Source organism: Ochotona princeps, chromosome 7 (assembly GCF_030435755.1).
Source record: "Ochotona princeps isolate mOchPri1 chromosome 7, mOchPri1.hap1, whole genome shotgun sequence".
NCBI classification, from domain to species: Eukaryota; Metazoa; Chordata; class Mammalia; order Lagomorpha; family Ochotonidae; genus Ochotona; species Ochotona princeps.
In genome coordinates this window covers 59,053,345-59,068,117 of record NC_080838.1, presented here as the reverse complement: position 1 = coordinate 59,068,117, position 14,773 = coordinate 59,053,345, and the positions used below count along the sequence as shown (strand labels likewise).

At 38.1% G+C, this 14,773-nt stretch overlaps 1 protein-coding gene across 6 annotated transcripts in view; it reads left to right on the top strand.

Annotated features, from left to right (window-relative positions):
* Positions 1–14,773, top strand: part of WDFY3 (WD repeat and FYVE domain containing 3) — a 210,556-nt gene that overhangs the window by 62,287 nt on the left and 133,496 nt on the right. For all 6 annotated transcript variants that reach the window (XM_058667081.1, XM_058667078.1, XM_058667080.1 and 3 more), the window contains 4 exons: positions 1,311–1,472; positions 7,232–7,424; positions 8,483–8,669; positions 10,668–10,834. In XM_058667081.1, coding sequence (XP_058523064.1) covers positions 1,311–1,472; positions 7,232–7,424; positions 8,483–8,669; positions 10,668–10,834 — 709 coding nt within the window. The remainder of the gene's footprint in view (positions 1–1,310; positions 1,473–7,231; positions 7,425–8,482; positions 8,670–10,667; positions 10,835–14,773) is intronic.

Below are 14,773 nucleotides of genomic sequence, written 5' to 3'. Positions count from 1 at the left end.
GTGACACTTCACTGTGTCTCTATAACCAGAAAAAATTTAAGCTAGAAGGTGGAATCATTTCTGTAGGTCATAGAGTATTCAGTCTTTGTGGGCCCCTTAACCAGTCCTCTGATCCAAAGCAAGGTTTCTAAGTGTCCTGCTTCAGTTATAAAACAATGACCACATGATAACTGGTGTGTGCTTCATAAAGTTGACTTGCAGAGTAAATGAGATCATGTATATAAAATGTTGAGTCTTAGGCCTGTAACACGGTAAACATTAGTTAAGATTAACCATTATTATAATTTTCAGTATTTAAACTTTTGTCCTCTCTGGTTCCTAGAATATATTGATCCCTGTGCCTATGACCTAACCTCCTTTGAATCTTCCAGGTGATATTTTTTTCCTCCACACTTTTCTATTCCGTTCCTGGCTGTACTGATCATTCCATTTTGTGGAAATCATATGCATTACCTTTGAGACTTCAAAGGTTGAGTGATAGTTACTGGACGGATTCGTTAAAGCTGCTAGAATGTGGCCGTATAAACAGAAGTCTGTTTTTTTCTTTGCATGCTCATTCCCCAATTCCCTGCCCACATAACTTTAGACACTCAATAAATGTTTGATGGGAAAGTAAGTATACTAATCATTAAAAGATACCAATTATTGATGTCCAGTGCAGCTGTAATTTTTATTCCATTATGCAAAGTTTTGATAATTAAAATATTGTACTTCTTAGCAGTGTAAAATGTTCACTCTATGAACATCTAGAATTTGTTCCTCTAGTAATTCTTTTAAACGCTGTGGAGATAGATTTGTGGCACTGATGGCTTATCTCAAGTGTCCTTTCAGCCCCCCAAATCTGTAAGAAATAAAGATAAAAATAATGGTGCAGCACTTACTAATATGTAATTACTTAATATGTCTTAGCATTTATTACCTTAGATTCCCCTCATATTAGCCCCAGGAAGAGTGTGCCATTCAATGCCTTTGATGAGAGAAAAGACTAAGGAAAATAAAATAGTTTTCCTGAATTCATGCAGAAATGCATTTGCTCTTTAAAATATGCTGCTTATCAATAAACAAATACCAGATTTAATGAATAACTTATGACCTAACAAACAAGCCAGTTATGATATTTAATCAAAGCAAATCATTCCTATGGGGAATTGAGCATTGTTAGTGTAGAGTCATTTTTTAAAAATTCTTACAAATGTACAACAAGTTATCTTGTCATGAATTTTGTGACTTAATGATTGTAATTTGTAGATCTGTAACTGTAATAGTTATGCATGTCTGTCTATTCACTTACTTATTGGTTTGTTTTCCAGAAAACTGTGGACTGCATGACAACGATGTCCGTGCCTTCCACCCTGGTTAAATGTTTGTATCTGTTTTTTGACCTTCCACATGTGCCTGAGGCAGTTGGAGGTGCCCAGAATGAGCTACCTCTAGCAGAACGCCGGGGACTGCTCCAGAAAGTTTTTGTACAGGTATGGAAATGTTTACTTGACTGTGTAAGCAACTCTATGTAAAGTGAAGGGGATGCACTCCTTAAGTATTCTCCCTACTCGATGTTTCAGAATTTCAAAGTGAAAATTCATAAACATTTTAAAATAGCAGCTCTGACATCAAGTAAGCCAGAAAATGTTTTTGAGAATCATTTTAAGATTTGCATGTTTCTTATAATGTCAAGAAATTTTGTTTTGTTGCTCTTTATACTCAAATACAGGAGATTCCTAGCCTGTACACATTTAACTTTTTTATATATATAAAGGTTTATCTTGGTGGCTGCTGCTCCTAATCTGCCCCTTCCCTGCAAAGTGTTGCTTTCCAACTGTCTTTGGTATTGTCTTGTTGGCATGGCAGGTCAACAGAGGCTTAATAAACCTCTGTGAGCTAGCCTCGGGGTACAGCCATCATATGTGAAGTCCTTTCTTGGAAGAAAATGTGTGAAATTAGCAATCTGAAGATATTTAGAATACATTCTGTCCACATGGGACTTGAAGACAAATCCTGTATGTTTTCACTTACATGAGACATGTGAAATGACGAAGCAGTTATGACACAAAGGGTAGTGCTTGTTGGGAGGCAGTACCAGGAGGCAGGAAACAGGAGATGTTCACTGGGTGTCCAGTGTCACTTAAGCAAGATGAAAACACTCTACAGTAGAGATCTGCTGCATAGCAGTATACATGTAGCTAACAATGCTGTACCCTTAAAAACAGTTAAGACTGTAAGTTTTATGAGTCTGTCTTTTTATCGAAGTAAAAAATAAGCAACAGTGCATTTGAATCCAAGCCCTTGCAGTTGTGGAACCTAAGGTACAGGTCTCTCACCTGTACAATGAAATTAGTGCTGAAGGTGTGTTATGAGGATTAAGTGCAAATGCATAACAGCTGTGACTCTACTTACCACATGGTTGACATTACACTGCTGTCACTGCCACCACCTTGAGAACAGGAGGAAGTTGGAGAGGACAGCAGATGTGCTGTCGCTGAGTCAGAGCTGGATAGAAATAATGGTGCACCTCATTGGCTATGATACAATAAGATGCTGGACTCTATGCTTGGTCTATGCTTGGTATATGCTTGCAATGAAAGAATCTCAACTGAACTTGAACTGTGGTAATGCAGCAAGGTGGAGGAATCCACCATGGGGGGAGGATTTAGGGTGGGTGGGTGGAATCCCAGTACCCATAAAACTGTGTCACATAATGCAATGTAATTAATAATAAATAAATAAATAAAACACTCTTGTAATAAAAAAAAAAAGAAATAGTGGTGCATGTTTACCTCCTGTCACTGGAGTCTGTATTTCACGAATGACTGCTTTGGAGAGCAGCAGACGAAGAAAAGGAAAAACTAAGCAGTTTCAAAAAGGCAAAAGCTGGCTATGAAATAAAATGCCAGATCTTCGCATATTTATTGAAAACTTACTAAATCCTGGACTTTTGGTTAAAATCTCATTTCATGTATTTGCTTCAAAGCTTTTATTCCTCCCCTGCCCCAGAAAGTGATTCTGTGAGCAGACGCCAGGTATATGATTAGAACTCAGGTTTATTTGACTCCTGAAATAGATTGGATGACAAAAGCAATGGGAATATGAGAGTAAATCTCGTAGGAATTACAGCTACTCACAGACATTGCTGATGAGGGTAAAGGATAAGTGTGTGCTAATTGGAATAATAGCTCCATTTCTAAAAGGCTCTTCTAAACAACTAATTAATGCTTTACCTGACTAGGCATAGCAAAGTTTTCTTTTAAATCTAAGAATTAATCTTTTTCCTGTACTTAATGCAGTGTGCCCTGGCTTTCCAACAAAGTGACACTTATTGTACTATAAAGGGATTATTGATTATTGGCATCAGAAGAAGCTCAACAAGATGGTTTTGTCACAGTCCTGTTTGCCACTGTATAACCTAGTTTGTGTGTGAGAGAGTAGGTGAGTGAGTGAGTGATCCCTGGCAGATGAGCTGCACGATTGAGAACCCTGCTCTCCTGCCTTCTTGTCATGTGTGTATGTGCGTGTGTGTACACCCTGGTCCTGCCTTCTTGTCCTGTGTGTGTGTATGTGCGTGTGTGTACACCCTGGTCCTGCCTTCTTGTCCTGTGTGTGTGTATGTGTGTGTGTACACCCTGGTCCTGCCTTCTTGTCCTGTGTGTGTGTACACCCTGGTCCTGCCTTTTTGTCCTGTGTGTGTGTGTGTATGTGCATGTGCGTGTGTGTACACCCTGGTCCTGCCTTCTTGTCCTGTGTGTGTGTGTGTGTGTGTGTGTGTACACCCTGGTCCTGCCTTGTTGTCCTGTATGTGTGTGTGTGTACACCCTGGTCCTGCCTTGTTGTCCTGTGTGTGTGTATGTATGTATGTGTGTGTATGTGCGTGTGTGTACACCCTGGTCCTGCCTTCTTGTCCTGTGTGTGTGTATGTGTGTGTGTGTACACCCTGGTCCTGCCTTCTTGTCCTGTGTGTATGTGTGTGTGTGTGTGTGTATGTGTGTACACCCTGGTCCTGCCTTCTTGTCCTGTGTGTGTGTATGTATGTGTGTATGTGCGTGTGTGTACACCCTGGTCCTGCCTTGTTGTCCTGTGTGTGTGTATGTGTGTGTGTGTGTACACCCTGGTCCTGCCTTCTTCTCCTGTGTGTGTGTGTGTGTGTGTATGTGCGTGTGTGTACACCCTGGTCCTGCCTTCTTGTCCTGTGTGTGTGTGTGTGTACACCCTGGTCCTGCCTTGTTGTCCTGTATGTGTGTGTGTGTACACCCTGGTCCTGCCTTGTTGTCCTGTGTGTGTGTGTGTATGTATGTGTGTGTATGTGCGTGTGTGTACACCCTGGTCCTGCCTTCTTGTCCTGTGTGTGTGTATGTGTGTGTGTGTACACCCTGGTCCTGCCTTCTTGTCCTGTGTGTGTGTATGTGTGTGTGTGTGTATGTGTGTACACCCTGGTCCTGCCTTCTTGTCCTGTGTGTGTGTATGTATGTGTGTATGTGCGTGTGTGTACACCCTGGTCCTGCCTTCTTGTCCTGTGTGTGTGTATGTATGCATGTGTGTGTGTGTTTACACCCTGTTCCTGCCTTGTTGTCCTGTGTGTGTGTGTGTGTGTTTACACCCTGGTCCTGCCTTCTTGTCCTGTGTGTGTGTATGTGTGTGTGTGTACACCCTGGTCCTGCCTTCTTGTCCTGTGTGTGTGTATGTGTGTGTGTGTGTATGTGTGTACACCCTGGTCCTGCCTTCTTGTCCTGTGTGTGTGTATGTATGTGTGTATGTGCGTGTGTGTACACCCTGGTCCTGCCTTCTTGTCCTGTGTGTGTGTATGTATGCATGTGTGTGTGTGTTTACACCCTGTTCCTGCCTTGTTGTCCTGTGTGTGTGTGTGTGTGTGTTTACACCCTGGTCCTGCCTTCTTCTCCTGTGTGTGTGTGTGTGTGTGTGTGTGTGTGTGTGTGTGTATACCCTGGTCCTGCCTTCTTGTCCTCTGTGTGTGTGTGTGTGTGTGTGTGTGTGTGTATACACCCTGGTCCTGCCTTCTTGTCCTGTGTGTGTGTATGTGTGTGTGTGTGTACCCTGGTCCTGCCTTGTTGTCCTGTGTGTGTGTGTGTACACCCTGTTCCTGCCTTCTTCTCCTGTGTGTGTGCATGTATGTATGTGTGTGTGTGTGTATATACCCTGGTCCTGCCTTCTTGTCCTGTGTGTGTGTGTATACACTCTGGTCCTGCCTTCTTGTCCTGTATGTGTGTGTGTGTGTGTGTGTGTACACCCTGGTCCTGCCTTCTTGTCCTGTGTGTGTGTGTATATGTGTGTGTGTGTGTGTACACCCTGGTCCTGCCTTGTTGTCCTGTATGTGTGTGTGTGTGTGTGTGTACACCCTGGTCCTGCCTTCTTGTCCTGTGTGTGTGTATGTGTATATGTGTGTACACCCTGGTCCTGCCTTCTTGTCCAGAGCAGCACTTCCTTTGTTCACATTCCTGATCACTGTCCGGGTCATATTTTCATCACGTCTAGAATAGCGGTTGAGCCAAGCTTATTAAATGTTTTATAGTAGATAACTCCCTGTGTTAGTATTACAGGACAAACGTTGCCTGGGACCTGAGCAGTTGGTCCAGCTGCATGCATGCGTTCAGTATTTTGTTGATCTGGCCAAGATTGTGCTGCTACACTTGGGTGGAATTTGTAAGTCCTTAGGAGCAGAAGTGGTGAGTGTAGATGCAGGCTAAGAACATAAAAGGGTTAGACTAGATTCTTTGTAAGAACTGTTTTGCCTGTAAAAATTAAGAGCCAATTAATTTAGGAGACAGATAATTTAAGCAATCATTAAAACTGGTTTATTTTTGAGAGCAGGGACTTGGTTTTAAAACAAGAATTTTATTAATTTTTGTTTGTTTTCTGTATTACAAATAAGAAATGACATCTGTCCCTTTAATCACTTAAGGCAGTGACAAGAAGTATAATGAGTAATATACAGCTCAGACCATATATCTTTTTGAGGTATTTGTCTCTATTCACCCACAGGAAATGAGACTCAACTTACACAAAATTTTGGACACTTGGTATCCAAAGTTTTGCCAGTAATTTTGGGGAAAGAAAGCTTGTGCTTGCTAGTTGTGCTATGATCCCTGATTTCTTAAGCCTTTTTTCCTCCCGACACTTGACGTCTGTAAGTCAGAAACATTTTTTATTTAAACACATGTTTGAATTGAGGGAAGGAGAAAAGGGAAGACCAAACCTTCTCAGGCAAAATGGGATTATTTCCGGTGCGTATTTCGCAGTTGAACAATTTTTCCACCAGTGTTGAAACATCCAGATCTCAGGAAGCATTTTTCTTTCCAGAGAAGAGCAGGTCTTCAGAAATTGTCGTTTGTTACAGTTCGCCTCGCCATATTTTCTTGTTTAAAAATATTTAGATGAGGCAATGTAGCACAGAGCTACACTGGGGTTAGCCAGCAGCGTTCACTAGAAGCAGGCATCATTGCTGAATTCCACACATTGCCAGCTCTTAGTGTTGTGGTTGAATGGATGAGTTCTCATTCCAAAGTTTGACAACTTTTCATTCTTTTGTGGAAGGCAGAAAATAGAAGTTTGTTTGTTTTTTTAACTAAATTGGAAAAACAAAACATTGATCTGGAATGATAAATATTGTTTTAACTCATTTCAAGCCAAAGTATACGAAGAGAGGATAGTAAATGGTTTTAAAAAATAAGCTGATATAAACAGTACAGGTTTACTTTTTTTTTTTTAAGATTTATTCATTTTATTACAGCCAGATATACACAGAGGAGGAGAGACAGAGAGGAAGATCTTCCGTCCAATGATTCACTCCCCAAGTGAGCCGCAACGGGCCGATGCGCGCCAATCCCATGCCGGGAACCAGGAACCTCTTCCGGTTCTCCCACGCGGGTGCAGTGTCCCAATGCATTGGGCCATCCTCGACTGCTTTCCCAGGCCACAAGCAGGGAGCTGGATGGGAAGAGGAGCTGCCGGGATTAGAACCGGCGCCCATATGGGATCCCGGGGCTTTCAAGGCGAGGACTTTAGCCGCTAGGCCACGCCGCCGGGCCCGAGGGTTTACTGTTTTAACACTGTACCCTTGCATATGAGAGATGATTTTTTTATGCCACTTAATTGAGTACTGATAATTGAGTTTTTACTGATTACAAACTTGTTAACGATATTCAACTCTAGTCTTTTCTCTAGCTGTTCCCTTTCTTCAACCTTTCTTCAAATTTATGTATTTACATTCTTGTTTTGTGTTTAGATATTAGTGAAACTCTGCAGTTTTGTTTCTCCTGCGGAGGAGCTGGCTCAGAAAGATGATCTCCAGCTTCTATTCAGTGCAATAACGTCCTGGTGCCCTCCCTACAACCTGCCCTGGAGGAAGAGTGCCGGAGAAGTCCTCATGACGATATCCCGTCATGGGCTCAGCGTCAATGTGGTGAAGTATATTCATGGTGGGTATCCCTTTGTACGTTCATTTTAAGTGAGAAGACTTGCCATGAGGACAACAAGATATTGTTTTATTTGTGAGAAAGCTTCAGTAAAGAAGTTTCAAATGATAGATAGCCACAGGTATTAACATAATTTCATAAAAGTGTAAATGTGAAACCATAATATAACATGAGTTTTATGACAGTCTGTTCATCCCTCTTCTTTTAGTGAAAAACAAAGCAAGTTTTTTTTAAAATGCTGTAACTGTTGATCTTTCTGAAGGTATTTCATAGTAGCCAGATTATGATCTGTGCCGTGCAGAGAGATGGAGCTACTGTGATTAAGTCACTTAGCTGTCCTTTGGGGTGGGGGTATAGCGGATGATGCATTAGCAGCTCAGATGATCTGCCGATTGGATACATTATGTTATTGTCTTGGAATACTTTAAATATAATTGAAATAATTCTGTGTTGATTTATGATTATTAAATGATACAAAACCTAATATTTAATACATGAATCACTTTTTTCTTGCATTCCTATGCTAAAGCTTCTTAACTTTTACTAGGTGACATTGGGTTTCTTTATGAAATTTCACTAAAGGTGAGAGAGGTAAAGTCTTCTTTGAAATGTCCAAATTCTCCAAGTTAATTCTTGGGCATAAATATTTCAAAACTATCAGCAAATAGTACAAACATAACTTAAAAATTTTGTTCTACTTTGTACTTTTTTAATTTCATTTTTCTTACTAGAAATAGGAGTTTTTTTCCATCATATTGCCATACCGATAAAATTTATAAAAATATCCTTTTGCAGTGATGGGTCATTTTCTTTCATACACTGTCAAAATATGATGAAAAAATCTGTAATAGAAATAACTGTTGTTTAGCATTTATAATTACTGCTCAGAAGCAGGACTTTCCCAAAGAATTTGAATCTTATGTTTACTTTTCAAATGTGCAACATGTATTTCATATTATTTAATAGGTTAAAATTTTTTGTTTCACTTAGCAACAATGAGGAACATTTCTTAAGCAGTTGACATAAATGACTTATGTCCATTTAATCCTTTATTCCTACAGAAAAAGAATGTTTATCTACGTGTGTTCAGAATATGCAGCAGTCAGATGACCTGTCACCCCTAGAAATTGTGGAAATGTTCGCCGGACTTTCTTGTTTCCTCAAAGATTCCAGTGACGTTTCCCAGACACTCTTGGATGATTTTCGGATATGGCAAGGATATAATTTTCTTTGTGATCTCTTGCTTAGGTAAAACCCCAAGATTTAAGAATGCATTCTAAATATGTGGTCAGTCTTTGCTTATTTGTTTGTTTTAATCAAGGAAGCAGCAATGTGATTCAGGCATGTGGGAAAAAGAACTCATTGAAGCACTGACTGTGTGCATGGGTGTCCTCTTGGCCTCATGCCCTTGTTTGTATCCTTGTTCTGCCATCATAGCAGACAGGTGAATTTAAACTCATGAACACTCTTTGTTTACAGGACTTTTAGTGAAAACAATTAGAAAACATTAATTTTTTTAGGAAGAAAAAAGTATTGATTTCATATGAACATTTGAAATGTTAACACTGTTAAATTCCTCCTTCCCATCCTGTGTATTTTTCCTGTAATGCATTTGCTTTTAATTATGTAATAAACATACAAAAGCTCAAAGAAAAAAACTGATGAACACAATCATGGAGTTAGAGTTTAGAGAATAAATCTGCTTGGGTTTAGAGTAGCCCATTAATGTCCCTCTAAAATGTAAGCTCTGCCTAGCTTAATACTATTTTTTGTTATTCTTATTTTATAGGACTTATAGTGTCTTTATTTGTGTAATCAATGACAAGAATAATTATATAGATTGAAAAGTATATATTTGAAATAAACCACTCACTCAAGCACATTACACTAATACCCATTTCCATCCCAAATTATGCATGTTTATGGTCAGAAAATAGCTGGTTACAAAATATATGAAGAAGAAATATTAATTCCCTGCTAGGCTGATAGTTATTTTAAAATCATTTGATCTGTTGTAAGATGGTACTATGTTGTAAACTTTTTTCTAATAGCAATTTAATCTAGTTGCTCTTAATGTTTGGCAACCCTCAAGAACATAGATTTCTGTGTATATTTCGATTTATAAAAGAGCTGTTTTATGTTCCTACTGAGGTGTTAATTGGAACAGCTCTTTGAGAATGCCAGTTGGCAATGTATTATCAAGAGGCTCAAAATGGTGGCAACTCCTTAAAAAATATGCTTTTTGGTGATAACTCTTGAACTAATGATTATTGATCCTAAAAACACAATCCTTAATTGTCAACCAAACATTACTAATATTAATGTCTTTGTATTTTGCTGGTTTTGTTACTTTCCTTTCCCTAAATGTGTGATGGGCTCTGCATAGCTATTAAAACCCTAACGCTTCAAAGATGTTAACGCTTGTAAATGTTTAAAAAAAAAAAAACAGGTGAGAAAACCGTGGTTGTGATATGACACTATTATAAAAACTATTCACATTGAAGACGAGTTTAAAATAATAAAAAATTTTGAAAGTTTTGTCTGAGTTGTGAGGTTAGGCATACTTTTTGTTACTTTCTGCTTTTGTGTTTCTTCAGGTTTATTTCAATTAAAATAATTGTTTCTATGAAGAAAAAAAACAGTAAATCTCATTCTGAAAAAAAGATATGTGTTGTATCCCGTTTCGTGACCTTAGTAAAAACCATAGTCAAAGCTAATACCAGTTTCCCAATATTCTCTTAGAAGCAACTAACACTGCTTTCTAGTATATTATATCCCCATACTTTTATTTAAATTTACTTAGATTACCTAAATTAATTAATGGAATGCAGTAAAATTCTTACACTTCTTCAAAGGAATTCTAAAAATGTTTAAATTTAAATTCCCTTTTAGGAAAAAATGGTTAATTAGATTTATTTGTAAATAATGAAAGTATAAATTTAGAGCTTAAGAGATCTTGGAAGATATGTGATCTAATTTTTGTTACTAAATAGAGAGCATGTAACAAGGGTGAATAATTCTAAAATACGTCACTGGCAAAATCAACACTCTAGTCATCCCTGTTACTAAAGGTATGATTGCCTTTCAAATACACCATGATATCGTCTAACAAAACGTGTAGGTTTTTAAATTACAAGACAGAACTTCTCAGAGTATGTTATATACTTACTGCATATGACATTGGAAAATATGTAAAATTTAGGAATACAAAAAAGAAAAGCTGCTTGTAAATCATACTCTTTCTAGATTGGAACAAGCTAAAGAGGCAGAATCCAAAGATGCCTTGAAAGACCTGGTGAATCTGATAACTTCCCTCACCACATACGGTGTGAACGAACTGAAGCCAGCTGGTGTTACAACGGGCGCTCCCTTCCTTCTACCTGGCTTTGCAGTGCCTCAGCCTGCAGGCAAAGGTGAGTTTTTTTCTTTGTTTGTTTTTTCCTATATCAATCTACTCCAAGAACCGAGGATGGATGAAATTTTTCTGGCTTTGGTTATTCTTTGTTTATGTTATTTTCATCAAATTAATGTGTCACCATGGTTTAAGTCTGGGGAAGATTTTAATTTACTTGCTTGCTTCCTGAGAAAAGCTGAAAAAAAAAAAAAAGATAGTCAAAGATCTTTCATTTACTGGTTCATTCCCACACACCTGACTAGCCAAGGGGAGTGGGCCTGGAACTAGCTTGGGGCCTGGCACTCAGTCGGAGTGTCCCACATAGGTGCGATCACTGCTTCCTAGGGTACACATAAAGAGAGGACTGGAACTGCCGTCAGGACTGGAAACCAAGCACTGTGATATGGGCTGCAGGCTTCCCAAGCAGCATTAAAGAAGAAAAAAGATTTGTACATGTTTATTGGAAAGGCAGATATACAGAAATATCACCTTTCTGCTGATTCACTCCCCAAGCAGCTGCAACGGCCGGAGCTGAACTGATCCGAAGCCAGGAGTCAGGAGCTTCTGAGTCTCCCATGTGGGTGCAGGGTCCCAAGGCTTTGGGCCGTCCTTGACTGCTTTCCCAGGCCACAGGCAGGGAGCTGGATGGGAAGCAAGGCTGCCAGGATTAGAACCAGTGCCAACATGGGTTCCTGGCACATGCAAGACAAGGATTCAGCCACGAGGTCATTGTGCCAGGCCCCCAAACATCATCTGAAGTGCTCTGTGCCAACTACCTGCCCAAAGAGAAAAATTCCTTGAATAACTTTGTTTAATCTGTTTGATAAAGCATCTAAAATTATGTTACAGAACCAAATTTTGCTATTTCATTGTAATATTTCATTTTAACATTTGAATAATGTAATTAGCTAAACATGGTGCTTTAGAATGTTGACAATTGATGCATTTCTGCTTTATGTAGATAGAACCTCATTCACACTGTGAGCTCTGCGTATATTACATAAATATGGAGAACGTGTGGCATAAACACTTACGTTTAAACTAAACTAGAAAAACTTCACATTCCTTAATTTAAGTTTTAGACTAAATTTTTATAGTTTAGATTTGAATTCTCATCTAGTACTCCTTTTCTAAAAACAAAAAAATAGAAAGAAAAAAGCCTTATTCTATAGTTGGGAACATTTAATTACAAAGACTGTCAACTAGTTTTACTTAGAATTTTTTTTTAAGCATTCTATTCAGTGTGTTTATTTATTTATTTTCCATTATACAGTATTGAGGGTATAGGATCTCCTCATTGCTTCATCTTCTCCATTCCCTTTCTCCATCCGTTCCCTCTTCCCCTATATTTTACAGTAGCGTAGTCCTACAGCTGCGGCCACAGTTCCAGCATTCTGCTGTTTGCTATGTCTCCTGACATTGCTTATATAAGCAATGGTATGCAATCTAGTATCTTACTGTCAAGATATATTTAACGGTTTCATTGGGATTCCTTCTTTTCTACAGGAGTAGAGATGCATACTGCAGCTCTTAGTTTTATTATAAAAATTTCAAACATGTACCAAAGTGGAAGAACTCACTTAATGAACACCCACTTACCTATTGCTAGATTATATTCATTTAATTTTTAAATCAACAATAACCATTACAAAAGCATCTGAGCTTAGAGGCCTCTAGCATTTCCCTTCCTGAGGTTCTTGTTTACTAAATATTTGATTGTCAGGCTACTTAGTTTGGGTATTTAAATTTTCTAGTACAAATCTGTGCATTCTGTGATGCAGAATTTGGTAGCAAGCAATGAAAAATACAAGTCATCAAGCAGCTGTTACAAGAAATACCTTCAGTTGTAGACCACAAGAGTTTGTGAAGTGTTGTAGAAATTCACAATTTGACCAAGCAATTCAAGGCTTCATTTTATTTAATATTAGTAATAAGAACAACATATGGAGAACATCTAGATTAACTTAAAGACTTCATAGTTATATTTTTTCTACAAGTTATTATCAGAATAGGTGCATCAGCTATAGGGAGCTATTGCTCCCTATTTGAGACTTTCTTATTTAATCTGACTAGCCACTTTGATCTTGATGTTGGCATAATAGTAATTGTGGTATATGCTTTTGTAATAAGAGAATTAATTAGGCAAAATTAATGTCCCATGTTTGTCATGACCTGATTTTTGTATCATTTATGATAGGGATAATTATAAAACCCCACCTTGGTGGTGTACTGGCTGTGACAGTAAGGTTGACTAGCAAAGGTCTTGCCCCAAGAGTCAAAATCTACGTACTCATGAATGATCTGTTTTTTTTCTAAACATCAAGTTTTTCCTCAGAAAAATTAACAGAATATCTATAGAATGAGTAAGTCAAGTTTCCCTTGGCCAATAAGCTAGGGGTAATACAAAAACCAAAGATGTGAAGGTACTCAAAAAAGTTCATGGAAAATCTTTATTATGAAAAAATCATGTGTGAATTTCATATTAACCTAATTGCATTTTTACATATACCTTTTGAAGTGCTCATGGTGATAATCCTTGTAAATAGAATATTGAATGCTGTCCTTTTGTCAGTCATATTGAGATAAAATTTGCAGACATTTAAATCTGTACACTTAAGTGTTGAATTTGATCAGTTTTGACAAATACATGGTTACCAGGTAGTCCTCATGTATACAATGCCCCCAGCCCTCTAAAAACTTGCTCCATTCTCATTGAGGTTGTTCTTTTACACCCCAGCTCTTGCCCTGGGAACCACTCATTTATTTAGAATTTGCCTTTTCTAACATTATATAAATCAAAACCACAGAGTATGCATTTCTTTGTTTCTGAATTCTTCCACTTAATTTTTTTAGATCCATCATTGTACCAAATGTATCAGAAATTGGATAATTTTTAATATTGGGTAGTATGTCATCGTTTGGCTACCCTATGATTTATGTATCCATAAACTAGTTGATGGAAATTTATTTCACTTTCATGGAAAAAGCTGTGGCTATTCATTTAGAACAAGTCTGTGTGAACATGTGTTTTCACTTCTTTTGGGTATAGTAACAATACATGTTTAACTTTATGAGAAGTAGCCTAACTTTTTTCCCAATGGATTGTCCAATTTTTGTATTCGGATCAGCAGTTCATGAATACTCCAGTTGTTCGATATCCACAAGACTTTACTAGTCATTTTAACTTTAGAAATACCCACTTGTGCTTTTGAAGCTGTCATTGCTCTGAGTGACCAACGAAGTTGAGCACATTTGCATGCTTGCTTTTTTACAGATTTTTGTGCCCCATTTGTGTTAATGATTTTATACGAGTTCTTTAGCTATTCTGGAGAAGTTTTTTATCCCTTAATGTATACTTTATATGTGTACTGTGTTCTCACAGTGTTGCTTGACTTTTTCCTCTCCTTAATATTATTACTCTTATTATTTTAATTTGAAAGGCAGAGTGATATAAGAAAAACTTAGATTCCAATATCCCTGGCTTAATCCCCAATGGCTACAATAGCTGGAGCTAGACCAGGCGGAAGCCAAGGGCCAGAACTCCATCCAGGTCTCTCATGTCGATGGCAGGAACCCAAGTACTTGGTTCATCATCTGCTGCCTCCCAGGAGTATTAGCAGGAAACTGGAATTGAGGTAGATGTGGAACTTAATCCTAAACTTTCCTGTATGAAGTACAGGCATCCCAAGCAGTGACATGACCTGCCGTGTCGCAGTGCATACCCTACCCTACCCACCTGTAGATCAGTTGAAGCAAAATTCGAAAATAAAATTTAAATAAGCAAGTAAATTATTATTTACAATTCTGCTTCTGTGTATATTGTAGTTTGAAAATTACCCATAATTTTATACTGTATACCAAGAGATTTTATAAAACTTTGTATCCACATTTTCCTAAGAAAGGAAATTTGAAAAACACCTTTAAATAGGAAACAGTGATTAGATTTTTATAATAACTT